This window comes from Arvicanthis niloticus, chromosome 24, assembly GCF_011762505.2.
Source record: "Arvicanthis niloticus isolate mArvNil1 chromosome 24, mArvNil1.pat.X, whole genome shotgun sequence".
NCBI lineage: Eukaryota > Metazoa > Chordata > Mammalia > Rodentia > Muridae > Arvicanthis > Arvicanthis niloticus.
Genome location: NC_133432.1, coordinates 35,636,443 through 35,654,091, shown reverse-complemented (window position 1 = coordinate 35,654,091; position 17,649 = coordinate 35,636,443). Strand labels below are relative to the sequence as shown.

At 49.1% G+C, this 17,649-nt stretch overlaps 1 protein-coding gene across 4 annotated transcripts in view; it reads left to right on the top strand.

Annotated features, from left to right (window-relative positions):
* Positions 1–367: 367 nt before the first annotated feature.
* The window catches only part of Smurf1 (SMAD specific E3 ubiquitin protein ligase 1), a 92,559-nt gene continuing 75,277 nt past the window's right edge, over positions 368–17,649 (top strand). For 2 of the 4 annotated variants that reach the window (XM_076923658.1, XM_076923656.1), the window contains exon 1: positions 384–753. In XM_076923658.1, the coding sequence (XP_076779773.1) occupies positions 699–753 (55 nt within the window). In that variant the 5' untranslated portion in view covers positions 384–698. Of the gene's footprint in view, positions 754–17,649 lie in introns of all 4 variants that reach the window. The other 2 variants (XM_076923659.1, XM_076923657.1) reach the window with 2 other exon arrangements.

The following is a 17,649-nucleotide window of genomic DNA, read 5'->3' as shown; positions in this document are numbered from 1 at the left end:
GTTATTTCCTCAAGAACGATAACGTGTGCCCATGCGCGCACGCGCGCACGGTTCTTGAGGTTTCACGCAACACCCTGGCTTCCATCAGGAGCCTTGAAAAGTCCGACACTGAAGAAACAATCGGTTCCCCAAATCGTCGCACAAGCAAATCAGCTGATTCTGAGATTGTGACTAAGAACCAGCTCCGACTGCGCCGCTAGTGTGTGCGAGTGTGTCTATGTGTGTGTGGTGGTGGTGGTGTCTGTTTCAAGGCTCCCCGCCGGCTGCAGGAACCTTGCAGCTCCCCAGACCCCCCTCGCGCGCGCCCAGGACAAGCGCGGTCGGCGTAGCGCCGTGCTCGGGCGCGCGCACGCACGCAGACGCGAGACCGCGCAGGGCCGGGTCGGCACGGTGGCGGGCGCGCGCAGCTCGGGAGGCGGCGGCGGAAGCAGCGAGGGCGGCGGGCGTCCGGCTGCGAGCGCGGCGGCTCCGGGCTGGGCCAGCCAGGGGCGGCTCCGGGCGGCGGTGCGGCCGAGCGCTCGGTTCTACGGTTCCAGCCCGTGGTCTCCGTCCCGACGCCTGCGCCGCGCACTCGGCGTCCCGGCTCGGACCCCGGCGCCCAGCCCGTGGCCGTAACCTTGAGGCGGCGGCGGGGCCGGGCCGGGCCGGGCTGGGGGGCGGCGGCACTGGATCCGAGGCCGGCAGGCCGCTGGCGGGAGATGTCGAACCCCGGGACCCGTAGGAACGGCTCCAGCATCAAGATCCGTCTGACAGGTAGGCACGACAGGGCTGCGGCCCTCGCGCCCCTAGGCGGTCCCAGGGACCCTGCGGACTCCCGCCCCGCCCCCCCTGCACCGGCCGTTGTCCCGGGACCGCTGCACCCCCTACGGCGTGCGCCCCTCGCTCGCGCTCCCGGCCCCGCCCCCCGGGTGCTCTGCAGGCGCCGCCCCTACCGTTCCGTCCCCTCCCTCTGCATCAGGCCCCGCCCCCGACACATCAGGACTCGCCCCGCTGCGGCAGCCCCGCCCTCCCTCTGCATCAAGCCACGCCTCGCTGATCTGCAGACTCGCCCTCTTCCTTAACTAGGCTCAGCCCTCGACTCTTCTGCAGACTCCCGCCCCCTCCCCCTTATAGGCTCCACCCCTTGACTACTTTGTAGCTTTGGTGCCCCGCCCTACGGCTCCTCCCTCTGCATCATTCCCCGCCCCCTGCTTGCTCTGCAGGCCCAGGCAGCTGGCTTTTTCTGCATTAAGCCTGGCCTGCAGTTCATTCCTCTATCTTAGATTCCGCCCTTCTGGCTGATTCTCATGGCCCCGCCTCTGGCTCCTTCCCCTTAAGGTTCTCTCCTACCCCCCAACCCCCACTACTCCCTCTGCCCACACCTACCATCAATTGCATATGAGCCACGCCCCCAAGCTGCCTCCCTCTGCCCCTAACCTTACCCTTCTAGATCAGGTCCCGCCCCCTAGCTCCTCCTCTACAGGACCATCTCCTGGCTCTCCTTTCTGCTCCACACCCACCCTACGCTGCATATAGGACCCCCTCGGGGTCTTCTGCTGGACCCCTGGTGCTCTTCTCTTGACACTGCCCCTAGCACCCTGTGATCCACACCTACCCCCTCCCTGCTCTTCTCCAGGCCTTGTAGCTAGCTCCTACAGCCACACACCTACTTTCAACTTCATGTAGATCCCGCCCACTCGCTGCACCTCCTTTTGCTCTTTCCACCCCCACCTCACATTTTCATCATCCATCTCTTCTACCTCACCATCCTCCTACCTGCCGTCCCCCCTCTAGTCCCACCCCTCACTACCCTCCCACCTGTCTCCTCCCTCTTTCCCTTGCGGCTTCTCATCACTTCCCCTCCTTTCTTTCTTCCCACCCTCTCCCATGACCTGTTGTCTGCCTTCTCACTTCTCCCTCCTAGTACCTTCGAATCACCCCACGTCTGCTTTGCTGCTCTTTGCTCTCCTACCTCACCCCCTCCTCGTCTCCATCTTTCTTGCTTCCCCTCTCCTCTCATAGCCCCGCCCTCGTCCCTGCCTGATCCCGCCCTCACTTATCTTTCAGTCCCGCCCACTCGCTTCTGTCTCACAGCCTCCACCCTTCAGTTGCAAATTCCTCAATCCTGTCTGGGACCAAACGACTGTCTCCCAGTCTTGTTCTCACTTCCCCCACCTCATCAATGGTCCAGACCTCTCCAGTCTAGTCCACTTCCGTTCTCCCTGAGGCCAGGCCACTTAGGACTCCAGAGTCCCGAGTCTTTGGTCCCTACCTCCTCTGCAATGTCTTCACCCTCTTGCCACATCCTTGGTCCCCCCTCCCACACAAGCTGAGCTGTGGTAGTAGCTCCAGTGCAGGCTCCTTGCTCCCCTCAGTCTTCAGAGGAATGTTCAGGTTTCCTAGGGGCTCTGTAGTGCTACCTTCAAAGGTGAGAGCAAAGCTTGCTGTGGGTCTGACAGCAACAGGGCAGTTTGCATGCAGGCGAGAGGTGAGCTGTCTGTCATCATAGCTGCCCCTCTTCGGGGGTCCAGAGTCTGGACCACTGTCCTCAGCTTCCTCTTCCTTTCTCCTTCTCCTTTTCCTGCAAACCTTACCAGTTTGAATCCATCTTTAAGGCTGCACGGCAGGGTTGGCGGATGGCCTGCTTTGGGGCTTTCCAGCTCAGAAGAGGAAATGCATCGTTAAGTCTGAGGCCTTGCAGGGATTTCCCTGGATTTTTCTGTTCCAAGGCAGTGTGGTCAGGACTAAGGCTTCTGCTTGTCCTTTCAGGCTGAGCCTTAGGATAAGGCCTGTGATCACGGTGGAAATTCTTGGAAAGTTTGTTCTGTTTAAGAAAAGATCGATGCTTTTTCTCTGAAGATGTCCAAGCAGATAAGAATATTTGAATTAGAACCCAGACCCTGGTCATAATGAACATCTTTGCCTCTGGACAGAGACTGAAGGAGACTTGCTCAGTGGATGCCTTCGCCTGTCTCTCTGGGTTAGTTAGGAAGTTCCGTTCTTTGACAGTCATCCTTGGGAAAGTTTGCTTATCGACACTGGGCTCTGATTTTTAGTTACAATCCAGATTGGTTTCAGCATTCCTGTTAAAGTGACTGACTTAGGGAGTTTTTGTAGAAATGACATCAGTGGCTTAGAAATCTTAACTGTGGTGTTTTTGTGGCAGGTTATTAACAGATTCTAGTCAGCTGGCAAAAGTGAGGCTTTTATGGGTTAATTTTGGTATTGAAGACTTGGAAAGCGCCAGAGGTTTTGGGTGGCTTTTGGTGGGAAGGGACTAGGGATGAGTGTTGTTAGCTCATGGTCTGGGAGCAGCTGTGAGCGTGATCGTAGATTGAGGGTTGGTGGATAGTGTGTTCATGTGATGACAATGAAAAAAAAATCTTGGAACCAGCCATTTTATTGGAGGTGAGGTAGGTTTGCCTTCATCTCTCTGCTGTTACAGGAAGTGAGGAAGTTGGGTAGCAGTCTCTCCAGAGATAAGTCCTGTTATGGAGTCTCCGTATTTATTTATGTATCTGTACTTGGGGAAAGATGACTTTTGAAGAATGAGAGCTATTGGAGCTGGGGAGATGGCTCAGTCAAGGAGCCTGTTTGCCCAGCAAGCATGAAACCTGATCTGGAATCCCAGCACCCACTTAAAAAGTGAGTGTGGCTGGCTGGGAGCCTCACCTGATCAGCGAGCCCCAGGTCCTGAAGAGACCCTATCTGCAGGAAAGCCAAGGTGATGGCTTCTGAGGAACAGCACCTGAGGTTGCCCCTCTGGCTTGTGTGCACACGTATACAGGTGTACCTGCACGCACACCAACCCAAGTACTTAGACAGAATGAGAAAACAGGGTGGCTGTTTGTAACCGTGCTGTTGAAAACCACAGAGCACAGACAGTGAAGACACTGGCGTGGTTATCAGTGCTGAGGACTTTGGGGTTTGCACTTGATGGCCTTTGGGGAGCAGAGCCTGTCAAATCAGATTAGCAGTTCCGTGCTGTACAGTCGGTTCATTACCTTTCAAGGTCTTAGTTTCCTCATTTGAATAAGGTTTCAGCCCCATTGTAAGCGTCTTGATCTCCTACTTGATCCATCATCCAACTACTTACTTCATGTTCCTGTTGGCCTGTGTGTGCGCTCTCTGGTCTCAACCCTGAGACTCAGAAATTTGTGCTAACGGGTAGCACTTTTGTTTACTGTGTGTCAAGCCTTAATTTGGTACGATAGTGTTATGTATATGCTTTCTTTTTCTTCCCATCGACCATGTCCCCTCTCCCTTCCAGTTGAGTGATGTGCCAAGTGTATTGGGAAGCTGCTCTGTGCAGCAGGAAAGGATGCGTGAGTTTCTGTGTTTGAATTCTATCATTTTAATGACTGTCTTTGTGGCATTTCATAGGGACTGTTTCATGAGGTTTAGAGTCAATATCTGAAAAATCTAGTAGTCTTGTTAGAGAAATTATCTTGTAGACATCTTAAGAGTTCACTGGAGAGTACAACCTTCTTGGAAATTTGGATCTCAAATTGAGCAGGAGTTGTGGTTCACAGATGAACCCCAGGCTCCCAGATTCATGCTGCTCTTCAGAAAACGCAGATTTCTCTCTGCCACTGAGCATTTAGTTGAGGTTCCAAATGCCTCAGCTTTTGGGGGGGGGGTCTGTTTTTATCTTCTTAAAAACCTGGAACCCTTGAAGGTCAGAATAGGGTATCAGTTCCTCTGGGCCTGGACTTAATAGTTTCGAGCTACTATGTGGGGTCTGGGAATCCACCCTGGAGCCTTTGCCAAGAGTAGCAAGTGCCTGGAACCACTGAGCGAAACCATCTCTCCAGTCCTGTTTTATACCTCGAGTTCACTTGCACCTTCTTGTGTTTTCTTGCCTTTTGGAGCCAGGACTGTGTCCCATAAAGAGCAATTCTCATTGCAAGTAGAAGGAAAGAGACCTGGCTTACAAGTTGGCATAGGTGTGCAGCAAGGTCCTGTTTGCACTGAACCATAGGAAGGATGTGAACCAGAGTGAGTTAGTTGTCTTCACAGTTGCTAGTACTTTCAATCTAGTCAGCCACAAGCCAGTCACAGGGGGCCGCATTGATTCAAAGTAGTTCTTTGAAAGATTCAAAGTGGCTCTTAAGAAAGACTAAAGGACTTGTTAGGAGTGCTGACTGACTGTCAGTTTGCTCCAGCAGAGAACCCAGGACCAGCAGAACTTTAATTTGACCACTGTGTTATGGTGAGAGATGATCTGGTAGCTTGAGAGACCTTATGACAGCGTATAGCCACCATCTGCTCACTTCCAAGTAGACTTTCCTTAGAGTCCTCCTCAGATCCAGGAAGGCACAGGAAAAGTTGTGTATGCAGGAACCCTTTCATGTACTTTATTTTGTCTGTATTTTTGTGAATCTACATCAAACTCGACTTTCCCCCTTCCTTGGTGGGTGGGTTCATGTGGTGTGTGCACATGTGTGTACATGTGTGTATACATGTGTGTGGAGGGCGGGAGCAGCATCTGGTGTTTTCTTCAGTCTCCACTGTTTTTTAAGACGATCTCTCACTGAACCTGGAGCCTGCTGATTCCACTAGACTTTCTGGCTAGCTCAGGATCCCTGGTCTCTGTTTACCTCATATCCCATTGGGGCCCAGCACTGGGATAGCAGAGCCCTTAGTTAAGTAGAATTCTTAAATTCATATGTGTGTGCTCACTCATGTGTATGTATGAGAGAGACAGACATATCTCTGGGATTTTACCTCTGTGTGGCTTTTCACATTTTGAGCTCAGTGGGGTCCTAGAGGCTGTTACTTGTTACTTCAGTATTTTCTTAAGGACTTGAAAGGATCTCCACCACTGTAGTGCTTCAGCCTTAGCCTAAGTTACCGTTAACTCTCAGCTAACTAGGCTGACTCGTGTAATACACCTGTGGCACTGGTTAAAAGTTAAAACACCCAAATTATGGCCCAGTTCCCACCCCAACAAAACTATCTTCACAGTGCTTTTGGTTTTCTGGCTCAGGATTCTTAACATGGGTCGGGTTTCTTGTAATTTTAAAGCAATGTTGAAAGTTAGTTTTTTGTTTTGTTTTTGTTTGAGAAGGGGTAGTCCTGTGCAATGGCTGTTCTGGAACTCACTCTATAGACCAGGCTAGCCTCGAACTCAGAGATCTGCCTGTCTCTCCTGGGATCAAAGACATGTGCCACCATTGCCCAGCTAAAGTTAAATTCTTTTAAACAAATGTAGAATTAAAAAGAATCCGTTGTCATCACTAAACCATTTAAACGCCGGCTGGTCGGTGGTTTTGTGGGTGAGTTTTCTGTAGGTAAAGGCACAAGGTACACTTGCTTGTAGGCTTGCTCTTCTTCCCCCCCCCCCCACCCCACCCCCAAGGTTCCTGTGGACAGTTGAGTTAAAGGAGAGCTGAAGGAAGTGGCTCAAACCAGAGCGCAGCTTCTTAGATTTGGGCGGCTCTTAGATTTGGGCGGCGTCTTTCTCAAGTGTTAGAATTGCTATTGTGGATCCAGACCAGATCTAACTCAATTAGATATTAGAATGAAAGGAAGTATTTCTACATTTCTGGGTTAACGGGAGTGGGTGGAGCTGTTTACTGTTTTAACATAAGGCTTAAGTGATGGGGTGTTGCTGGGCTGGTGCTACACCCCATCTGTAATTCCAGCTGCGGGCTCCTCCATTACAGCTGAACGCAGTTGCATCACGTCTCACGAGGCAGGAACCCAGGCTGCTGGCTGATGCAGTTCCGAAGTTTTAAGCTCGCAAATCAAACTTGGATGCTGCCCTAGGGAGCAGAACCTAGGGCCGCTTTGTTTGGAGTTGGTGGCCAGAGTCTCAGTCTGTGGACTCTCTGGAGGTGATGGTACTTTCTGGTGCTGTAGTTGGTGACTTAGGAATCAGGTGTGAATCAGTTTTCCCGGAAGCACTTCGGTAGAGGAGGGGGATGTGCAGAGTTAGCGTCTTGTCATGACTTGTGTTCCCATACCTGAGATGGGAGACCTCTCCCTTTTCATACCGCTCAGAGCCTGACCAGAAGGGGCTAATATTTCAGTGAAGAGTTGTGATTTATTTATAGTATAGGTAGGGTAATATAAACACAGGGCTATAGGTGGCTGTTATGTCACCTCCCCCTCCTTTCCTCCCTCCCTTCCTGTCTCACAGAGCCCAGTAGGGTAGAGCGTTACAGCCCTCTCTTCATCAGAGCAGAGCTTATAACTTTTTGCATGTCCTTATTGCATGTGACTTCGTGGTCTGAGGAGGGGCTAGTGTGTGCAGTGTGTAGAGGAGTGACTGAAGGATGGGGCTCTGTTTGTGCCTTGTCCATGCTGGGGTGAAACTTGATGGTGTGGCGTCCTTGGGTTCAGCTATGCTCCTGTAACTAACCCCCACACCCATAAGTGAGCCCAGTAAACTCATTGATTCCCCAAGCCGCACTTTGGCTGTCAGGGGTGGGGGTGTCTGTGTCTGCCAGGAGGGAGGAGTTCTCAGATGGCCCAGACTTACTATGCAGCTGAGAGTGGCTTTAAAGTCTTGGCGCTCACGTCTCCTTTACTCCCTGAATGCCTTGATTACAGCTGTTACAGGCAGGAGCTGCTGTTCTGATCTCTTCAGGGCTGGGCATCAGACCCAGGGCTTCATGCATGCCAGACAGCCCTCCATCTGCTGAGCTGTATTCCTGCCTCTTTCATTCTTTCTGTGCTGCTGGGGGTTGGACTCAGGGCCTTGATCACTCTAGGTGGGCGGGCACTCTACCGCCACTAGGCTGCATCTCTATCCAGCTGTGATTTCTCTCACCTACTGTAACCAACAGACCATGGTTCTCAACCTTCCTAATGCTGTAACCCTTTAATGCAGTTCTTCATGTTGTGGTGACCCCCACCCCCCCCCAAATTATTTTCGTTCCTACTTCAAAACTGTAATTTTGCTACTATTATGGACCATAATATAAATATCTGACATGCAGGACATCTAATATGTGACCCCTGTGAAAGAGCCGCACCCCCACCCCAGTGAAATAGAAAATAAAGGTCATGCTGCAGTTTGAGACTGAAGACATTCTGTGGAGATGATTGGTAAACATGGAGAATAATATTCACACACAAACACTTGATTCATTCTCCGTGTATTCAGAAAGTTTGCTGACACAATAGAATTGATGAGTCCAAATGAGCAGCTATGCGTGTGTGCACGTGTGCTCGCGCATGCGAGTGTGTGTGTGTGTGTGTGTGTGTGTGTGTGTGTGTGTGTGGTGGGAGCATAGTGTTCTTTTCTATCACTGTCCACCTTACATTCTTGGGACAGAGTTTCCCCACTGAGCCAGGAGCCTACCTGGTGGTTTGCCATTGGTCCTTCTGTCCCTGCCCTCCACAGTCCTGGGCTCACAGGTGCCTGTGTGGCCATGCCTAGCTTTTTATGTTCTGGGTTTTCATGCTTGCATGTTCAGTGTAGTCACTGAACCATCTCCCCAGGCCCCAGCATCATCTTTAGTGGTGAAGGCTTGGACATATGATCAGAAACAATTAGTTCAGTGGAGGATTTGACCATGATTATTGTTAGCTGGAGAAGGCTGTCAGAGAGTGGGAAATGAGGCATCTGTTACTTGTAGATTGAGAGTGTATTGTGTTTGGAGACAGGTTTCCTGTAGCCAGGGATGACCTTGAACTCTTGATGGGGAGCCCCCATCTCCCACTGCTGGGATTTTATAAGCATAATGGGTTTATGTTTTTAAAAACTCTAAAGGAGCAGCTACAACTTAATTACAAGTAGTGCAGACTGTTAGTGAAGCAGCGGGTGGACAGTTTCTGTCTAGTAAAAACTCAGATGAGTATGCAAAGTCGGAAGGCCCTGTGACCTGGTGGCTTTGCTAGTGTGTGAGGAGCATTCAGAGTTAGTGAGGGAAGGGGCAGGGATGGGGCACTCGGGGACGTGATGGACAGACCACAGGAAAGACAAGATGGTAGACTACAACCTGGGACAAAAGGACACTCTGCTTTGTTGCTCCCACACCATCTTCTGTCCTCTTATCTCCTCCTCCTTCCTCATCTTTCTCAATTCTCTCCCACTCTATACGGCACCCTCACTTCTTCAAAATCAGGGCTCACCGTGTAGCCCTGGCTATCCTGGAACTCACTCTGTAGACCAGGCTGGCCTCAAACTCAGAAATCTGCCTGCCTTTCATGTTCTGCATCCTGTGTGCTGGGATTAAAGGCATGACCCACCATGCCTGGCCCAAATGTATTTTAAAGATTACAGTAGGATCCTCAGTGTGTGCCTATATTTTGGGATGTTTCCTCACAAAGCAGTATCCTGGAAACTGTGCAGAACAGGACATTAGGAGCACCTGTCTTTTGCATGAGATAAATGTCTCTTTTTGAATGTTTATTTTGACACTGAGGCACCCTCCCTCCAACCTTGCTCTGTTTTGCTACAGAGATGCTTGTCCATATCTCAGTGTTTGCTCCAGACTCAGCGCCAGCTCGCTCACATAGCTCATGAGCAATTTGAGAACCTGGGATGGATCTGAACTCTCCTCTTGTTTGTACCATTTATTTATTCAGGGACATCTCTGACTTATTTCTGTGAAATACTCTGCATTCCCATCTGAGGTGCTAGGCGTGAAATGCTAGTATTTTTAAATCACTGTCAGTGTATGCCTGTGCTGAACCTGAAGAGTTTGTCTTACGTTTATTTAGTGTGGGGCAGTGAGGTTGTGGGGTCAGACACACACGTGGAGGTCAGAGGACACCTGTGGGAGTCAGGTCTCTCCTTGTGCATGTGGTCCCAGGGATTGAACTCAGAGCCTCAGGCTTGACAGCAGGTGTCTTCACCCTCTGCATTGTTTTGCTGGCCAGGAGGTTTTTGTTTATTTGGACTTTTGGGGTGCCTAAGGATATTTTAATATCTGAGTCCATAGAAGCAGAGAAAGTGATAGCTCCTAAAGACTTTGTTTTTACTTCTTAGATCTTTGGGGTAAAATCCAAAGCTGTGCATGTTTGCACTAGGGTTTTGTCACAGAAGTGCGAGATGGCACTTGCTGGTGACGCTCTGGCTTCAGGTTCTGCCCACCACTTCACAGTGTCTGAGTTTCCAGGGAGCTGCAGACAGTACCACTCTGGGGCAGGACACCAGGCCTAGCTTACACAGAGCTTTTTTCTGTGTGCACTTTTATTTCTAGGTTAAAAGATAGCATGTGATTTATTTTATTCCCTGGAAACACATTGTACCAGAGAGAAAAGGGATGTTCTCTCGTCCTAAGTGAGGAGCTGCCTCCTGTGAGGATGCAGGATACAAGGAGATGCACTTCACTGCAGTGCGTGCCTCTAGTCAGAGTCCTTAGTGGTCACATATGGAAAGGGCTGTTATTTAATCAGTGTTAACTCCTCTTAGAGACGATAACTTTCATGTAGAAATTTATTGCATGGAAGTCAGAGGACACTTGGGGGTGTCAGTTCTTTATCCTGCCATGTGTGTTCTGGGGTTGAACTCACATTGTCAGGTCTGGCGGCAAGCACCGTTATTGGATGAGCATCTTGCCAGCCCAATACTTAGAAACAGTCTTCGTTATTTTTTAGAAGGCCTTTTTTCTCCCTGCAGTTGTGCAAGATTGGAAATTTAAGGTAGCTGCTTGTTATTTATTTGTGTATTTTTTTCGTTTTGTTTTGTATAGAGTTTTATTATTTAGTATAGACTGGCCTTGAACTTAAAACCCTCTTGTTTCAACTACCTGAGTGCTTGGATTACACGTGTGTGCCATCATGTGTGATTCTTACTAGATGTTCTTACTAGATGTTTTAAGCTAACATGGCTTGAAGGTATTGATTTATTTGTCTGTTTATTTATTTTGTGCTTGGAATCCAACCTAGAGCCTTGGGCCTGCTAGACAAGTGCTTTCCCACTGAGCCACACCCCAGCCCCTCATTGGGGGATTCTAGGCAGGGGCTCTACCACTGAGCCATGCCCCAGCCCCTCACTGGGGGATTCTAGGCAGGGGCTCTACCACTGGGCCACACCCCAGCCCCTCACTGGGGGATTCTAGGCAGGGGCTCTACCACTGAGCCATGCCCCAGCCCCTCACTGGGGGATTCTAGGCAAGCACTCTGAGGGCTATATCCCTAGCCCTCAGAGGGTCTTTTTGATTCTCTTTTGCTCACAAAGGGAAATCAAGCCTCCTTCTGCATTCTTTATCTCATTAAATTCCCCCAGTTGCCCTCATCCAGATGGTTCCTCATACCTGATTTATCCCTGAGGCCTCTGTCTCTGGTGCTGATGCTTATCTGTGCTCTCCTCTCCTTGCACCCCCATCCTGGTTTAAGTTGGATCATCTTTTGCTTGCATAGCCGCAACTTTCCCTGTCTAATATGGATGCTCTCCAGTCCCTAAACTATCAGCTCCCATGTGACTTACCTTCACTGTGTCAGATACCCAGTGGTTACAGCTGGGTATGGCAGTGCCTGCCTATAGTTTTAGCACACAAGACGTGCAGGCAGGAGAACCACCAGTTTCAGACCAGTTGGGCGACATAGTAAGACATTTTAAAACAAAGCAAAGCTCAGGAAAAGGGAGTGTGGGGAAGGAGGTTATAAAGGTTCTTGCTCCCGCTGGTTTAGAGCAGAACTGGACGGAGATTACCTGTGATGTTGTCTGTTCTCCTGCAGCAGCCTTTGCTCTTGCTGCTGCATCCCCTCCTGTAACAGGTCTGCTGAGGCTGCTCAGTGGTCTGTGTCAGTGGGAGGTGGAACTCTCCATAGGCTGATGACTTAGCGATGGCCAGAAACAAGCTGAATCACGTCCAGGGCAGCCACACAGGCCGGTATGTCTCACACCCAGGAAGCCAGACTGAAGACTTTCATTTGAGGTTTGATTGTGCCAAGTAGGTGCTGGGTGCAGAAGTCTCCTGAGTTGGGCTCTCTGCTTCTGTGTGTTGAACTGGTCCTTTTCTAAAGAGGAAAGCAGCTCTCATGTGTTGTGTGTTGCTGTAGGTATTTTATGTATTTAGTGTGTTTGGTTTAGAGCTTATGTGTGTCTATTTGTGCATGTACATGTGAGTATGTGTGGAGGTCTTCTTGACTGTCATTCACGAACCCAGAGCTCACCATCAGCTAGCCAGCTTGCTCCAGGATCCCCTGTCTCAGCTGCCCAAGCACCTGGATTACAGGCAACAGCTACTCCTATCCACCTATGTAGGTGGGTTCTGGGAATCCAAACTCTGGTTCTCATCCTTGTGGGGAAGCTGCCTCATCCCCTGAGCCGGCTCCCCAGCCCTGTGTTGGTGTGTTCCAGTCTGAACGTGGCTTGTGACAAGCGAGCATCTGGATCAGTGGCTCTCTAGCAAGGGCCTGCGCCTTCTCAAGAGCCCCACAGGGTGCTTGCACACGTTTCCATCTCTTGTGACTTCGTGCATGCTTTTGGTATGTAGTGGGTGAAAGCAGCTGCTGAGTGGCCCCTTTGCAGACCCCACATGGAAAATTCAGTTCAGATTGTGGGCAGTGACGGAGAAACCTGGGTGTCAGTTGAGAAACACGGTGGTTGTATGTAATGTGGAGACCTGTCACTGTAAATCCTTGTTTTCAAGCACAGACATAATAGAACACTACTTTGTGGTTGGATGTATTAAACACATAGAGGCAGCAAGGCGAAACAATGGGGTACTCCCTGTTGCAATGGCCCCAGCCTTTGGTTTTCAGCTTCTGTCGCCTCAGCCCCTAAATTGTCACCATCTGGAGGAGCATTCTTGCTTTAAACTCCATATTGACAGACTGGCATTGAGTCTTCTTGTCACTGGCTTCCTCAGGTCACCGTCACGTTTGTGAGATTTGTGCACACAGTGTGCTTGTGGATCACCATCCTCTTGGTTGCTCAGTGCTCTGTGACATCACTGTATCTATTATAAGGGAGGACACTTCTGTGCCTTTGTGCACGTGTGTGTGTGTGTGCGCACGTGCGCGCGCATGCATGCATGTCTATGTGCTTACATGCGTATGTGTAAGCCAGAGACCCATCTTGTATTGTGGAGATACCATCTTGTACTTTGAGACAGGGTCTCTTAGTGCATTCTGTGCAGCTCCCAGCCTGCCTCTGTAGCACAGGGGGCCTCTTCCAGCAAAGACCCACTTTCCTCCCTTTCTCCTAGGTCCTTCCTAACTGCTGTGAGAAGTGACACGCTTCCAGCAGGATACTGCCTCATTCTGTATCCCAAAATACTCCTGTTGATGTTGGTGGCTGTGGGGCCACAGTCCGATTGTTTTTCAGTTAAGTTCTCTGGCAGGGTTAGGGCTGTCATTGACACTCACCTTGCTTCCATTCTTCAGACAAGGTTTGCTCTTGTTCTAGTTTTTATTTATAAGGTACTAGTTTTTGTTTTTGTTTTTGTTTTTTTCCCCAGTTATTTTCAGAAGCAGGATACTTTCAGATTTAAGTAGCAGAAAGCCTGGCTTAAGTTGGCTCAGTAGGGAGACTTTGGTTTGTTCATTAAAACATCCTGGAGGAGCTGCAATGGCTTGGGAGGGCTGACGCCCCTCAACTCCTTCTTCTTGTGCTCTAAGGTGGCAGTTAGGGGCAGACATAGGACTCAGTTGGTGAGTGCTGGCCTGCATGCCCAACTCCATCCCAGCACCATGTAAAGGAGGTGTGGTGGGGCTTGCCTGTAATCCCAGTATTTAGGATGTGGAGGCAGGAGGATCAGAAGTTTAAGGTTGCTGGGCAGTGGTGGCGCATGCTTTTAATCCTAGCACTTGGGAGGTGGAGGCGGGAGGATTTTTGAGTTCCAGGACAGCCAGGGATACTCAGAGAAGCTCTGTCTCGAAAAACCGGAAAAAAAAAGTTTAAGGTTATATTTGGTTACTTAAAGAGTGTGAAATGAGCTTGGGCTACATGATTCTGTATCAAAACAAACAAAAACCCTTCTCCTTGTGATCCCTAAACAGAGAAAGGTGGATGCTGGGAGTTGGTTTCTAGCTTTAGAGCCAACAAAGACTTAAAGTCAGCTTTGTGTCTGCTGGGCCTTGGGGTCGAACGCTCTTGAAGTAGTGTCTTTGTGATACTACTGGCTTTGTGTGTGCTGGGTATAAGGACAGCCAAGGCTTCATTTAGTGCTGGTCTGAAGAAGCAGCAGGCTTCTTTGTAGTGGTGTGAATGGAGCCAAAGACGTGTGTTTGTAGAAGTGCCAAGAATCTTTACTAGGTTAGGAATGGTCTGTGTCAGTCTACCTCAATGAGTTTTGTGTCATGACTGTAACTAGTTGTTTCTGGATTAAACCAGGTGTGTTGGTATATGGTTGTAATTCCAGCTTTTGGGAGGCTGAGACAGGAGGGTCTGGAGTTCAAGGCCATCATGGGCAACATAGGAGACCCTGTCTGAAAACACCCTGTGGTTGTGTGGTACTTTATTTGGAACCACCCAGAATGCAGGTGCAGACAGTAGGAATGCCTTTTGAAGTTGTTTCTTTAGAGAGTTGGATGTTTCTGAGGAAGAACAATAGATCAGTACATGATCATTGTTCTAAGCTGAACTTAGCATGGGTTGAAAAAGGTAATTTAGATTTTATGCAAAAATATAGATTTTTGTTTTTGTTTTTTTTGGAAATGATTATAACCCTCCCTGATAACCTGAGTTGACTCAGGCCCACATGGGAGGAGAGAACTGACTTCTGCAAGCTGCCCTCAGTTCTCCACAGATACTGTGGCACAGGCACGTACAAATGCTGGAGTCTCTGGGCATGGTGGCACACACTTTTAATACTGCAAAGGCAGGTGGATCTCTGTGAGTTCAAGGCCAGCATGGTGTCCATGGTGAGTTCCAGGACAGTCCGAGCCACATAATGAGATGGTCTCAAAATGGCAAACAAAACAAAAAATACGAAGACCTAGAGTTAATGTCTTCCTTTTGACAGGGTCTCATTCTATAGGTCTAGCCTTGAACTTGGGGCAGTCCTGCTATCCAGCCTCTCAGATGCTGAAAGCCAGGATTCCTGGCTTGTTCTTGGTGTATGTGAGAGCATTTATTTATTGATGTGTCCGTGTGCGTGTTCATGTCTGGCCACAGCATCTGTGTGGCTGTCACAGGGCAACTTGCAGAAGTCAGTTCTCTCTTTCCATGCTGGCCTGAGACTGAACACAGGTGAGCACGGCCTGGGAGAGCCATTTTGAGCCTTTAGACAGCAGCTCTTAATCTGTGGGTCATGTGACTATTTTGGGTGCTGGCTGAGTTTTTCACAGAAGTTACCAAAAGGCCATTGGGAAACACAGATTTATATACAATTCATAACACTAGCAAGATTACAGTTATGAAGTAGCAACAAAAATAATTTTATGGTTGGGAGTCACTACCACTGCCTTGGTCCTGTCTGTCTGTCTGTTTATCATCTATCTATCTATCTATCTATCTATCTATCTATCTATCTATCTATCTATATTTTGAGACAGGACCTTGCTATGCAACTCTGGCTTGGAACTCACAAATCTCCACCTGCCTCTTTCTGGGATCAAAGGCTTGCACCATCATGCCCAGAAGCCTTGGCTACATTAAAAACAAACAAACAAACAAACAAACACAAACACAAACAGAAGCAGGAGATGTTAGAGATAGTGAGCACCTGAGAGCATTGGGATGGAGGGACATGCGCGCAGGCTCCTGGTACCTACACAGTTCTCCATAGATGTTGGGTGCTGTTTCTGTTACCTGAGTTCATGGAGTCCAGTGTGACTTTGCCTGAGAGTCACACCCCTGCCTTGTGTGCCACTGAAAAAGAAACTCCAGTAGTGACAGTACACCACTCATTGGAAGACATCAGACAGGCCAAGTTATGAGTTGGTGATAGATAGATAGTGTGTGGTTCCTCCAAGTTAAAGTCCTGGAAATTGTTTGCATATCACACATTAATGCTGTCTGATCTCAGTTTAAACAGGGTGAGTGAGGTTTCTAGCTGTTTTTGCTTTTTTTTTTTTTTTTTTTTTTTTGTTTTTCGAGACAGAAATCCACCTGCCTCTGCCTCCCAAGTGCTGGGATTAAAGGCGTGCATTACCACTGCCTGGCGGTTTCTAGCCTTTTATTCTTTTTTGTACTAGACATTAGGTTTGGCCTTTCAAGTTGCAGGATTGGCATCATCTCAGACTTAGGTTAACGGGTCGGATGACACTCCAGATGGGCATGGGAGCGTCATTTGCTTTTCTTTAGTTTAGAAAACAAATACGTTTTTCGGCCGCAGCAGCCATCTTTCAGTTAACTTGCCAAAATGACGAACACAAAGGGAAAGAGGAGAGGCACTCGGTGTGTGTTCTCCAGGCCTTTTAGGAAACATGGAGGTGTTCCATGTTCCCTAAAACATACATGCAAATCTACAAAAAGGATGACATTGTAGACATTAAGGGAATGGGTGCTGTTCAAAAAGGAATGCCCCACAAGTGTTACCACCGCAAAACCGGAGGAGTCTACAACGTCACCCAGCATGCCGTGGGCATCACTGTAAACAAACAAGTTAAGGGCGAGATTCTGGCCAAGAGCATCAATGTGCGGACTGAGCACAACGAGCCCTCGAAGAGCAGGCACAGCTGCCTGAAGCGGGGAAAGGAGAACCATCAGAAGAAGAAGGAAGCCATAGAGAAGGCACCTGGGTTCAGCTGAAGCGCCAGCCTGCGCCACCCAGAGCAGCACACTTTGTGAGGACTGATGGAAAAGAACCCGAGCTGCTGGAGCCCATTCCATACGAATTCATGGCCCAGTGTATAAAAGAGAAATAAAGGACCCGACTGCAGAGTTTTTCCTTAAGAAAATAGATAAAAGAAAAAGAAAACAGATATGTGTATATGAGCCATGTTTTCAGAAACCTTGTAGGGATTGTTGATAGACCTGTTCGGGAGCTGGAGGCGGGGGAGGAGTGGTGCTGCCCATCACCTTTTTAATGATTCAGGGTTCTTGGCAGAAAGCCTGCCCTGGAAAACACCTTAGCTACCTCCAAACACTTGCAGCTTTGGAGAACAATGTTGGTGTTTGAAAGCAGTGTGTCTAGCTGCGTTTCCACAGTGAGTTCAGGGTGAGTCACGGGCCTTAGCAGCCATGTGGTGTGGTAGAGTTGCTATAGGACATAGTAATGTAAATGTAGGCTGTCCGGGAACTCACTCTGTAGACCAGGCTGGCCTCAAGCTTCCCTTGCCTCTGCCTCCTGAGTGCTGGTATTAAAGGCATGCACTCCGCTGCCTGGCTGGCAATATTTCTGTTAAGAGCCTTGTATGTTGAGCGCTGTGGATGGTTCCCATATAAAACTAGCTTTTCAAAAAGGAGAAGGGGGCATGAGATAGGGGTTTTCTAGGGAGGGGAAATGGGGAAAGAGGGTGGCATCTGAAATGTAAATAAAATATTCAATTAAAAAAACTAGCTTTTTTTTTAGTCAGTGTCTCCTTGTGTAGTTCTGGCTGGCCTGGAATTTACAGAGATCCACCTCTCTGTCTGAGTGCTAGGGTTAAAGGTGTGTCCCAGTATCTTTAAAGAAAAAAAAAAAAGATCCATTTCTTAGTGTTGGTATGGAATGATTCACAGAAGCCGTTCGGGGCTGGCTCCTCACTTCCTACCTTATTTGAGGCTTACTCCACTGGTTCCCAACTGCTAGTTCTACTTTGAAAGACAACCATCTGAAGGGCAGACACCTTGTTGGCTTACTTCATCTTGAGTACATTTGACATGTAAAGTATTTGAAT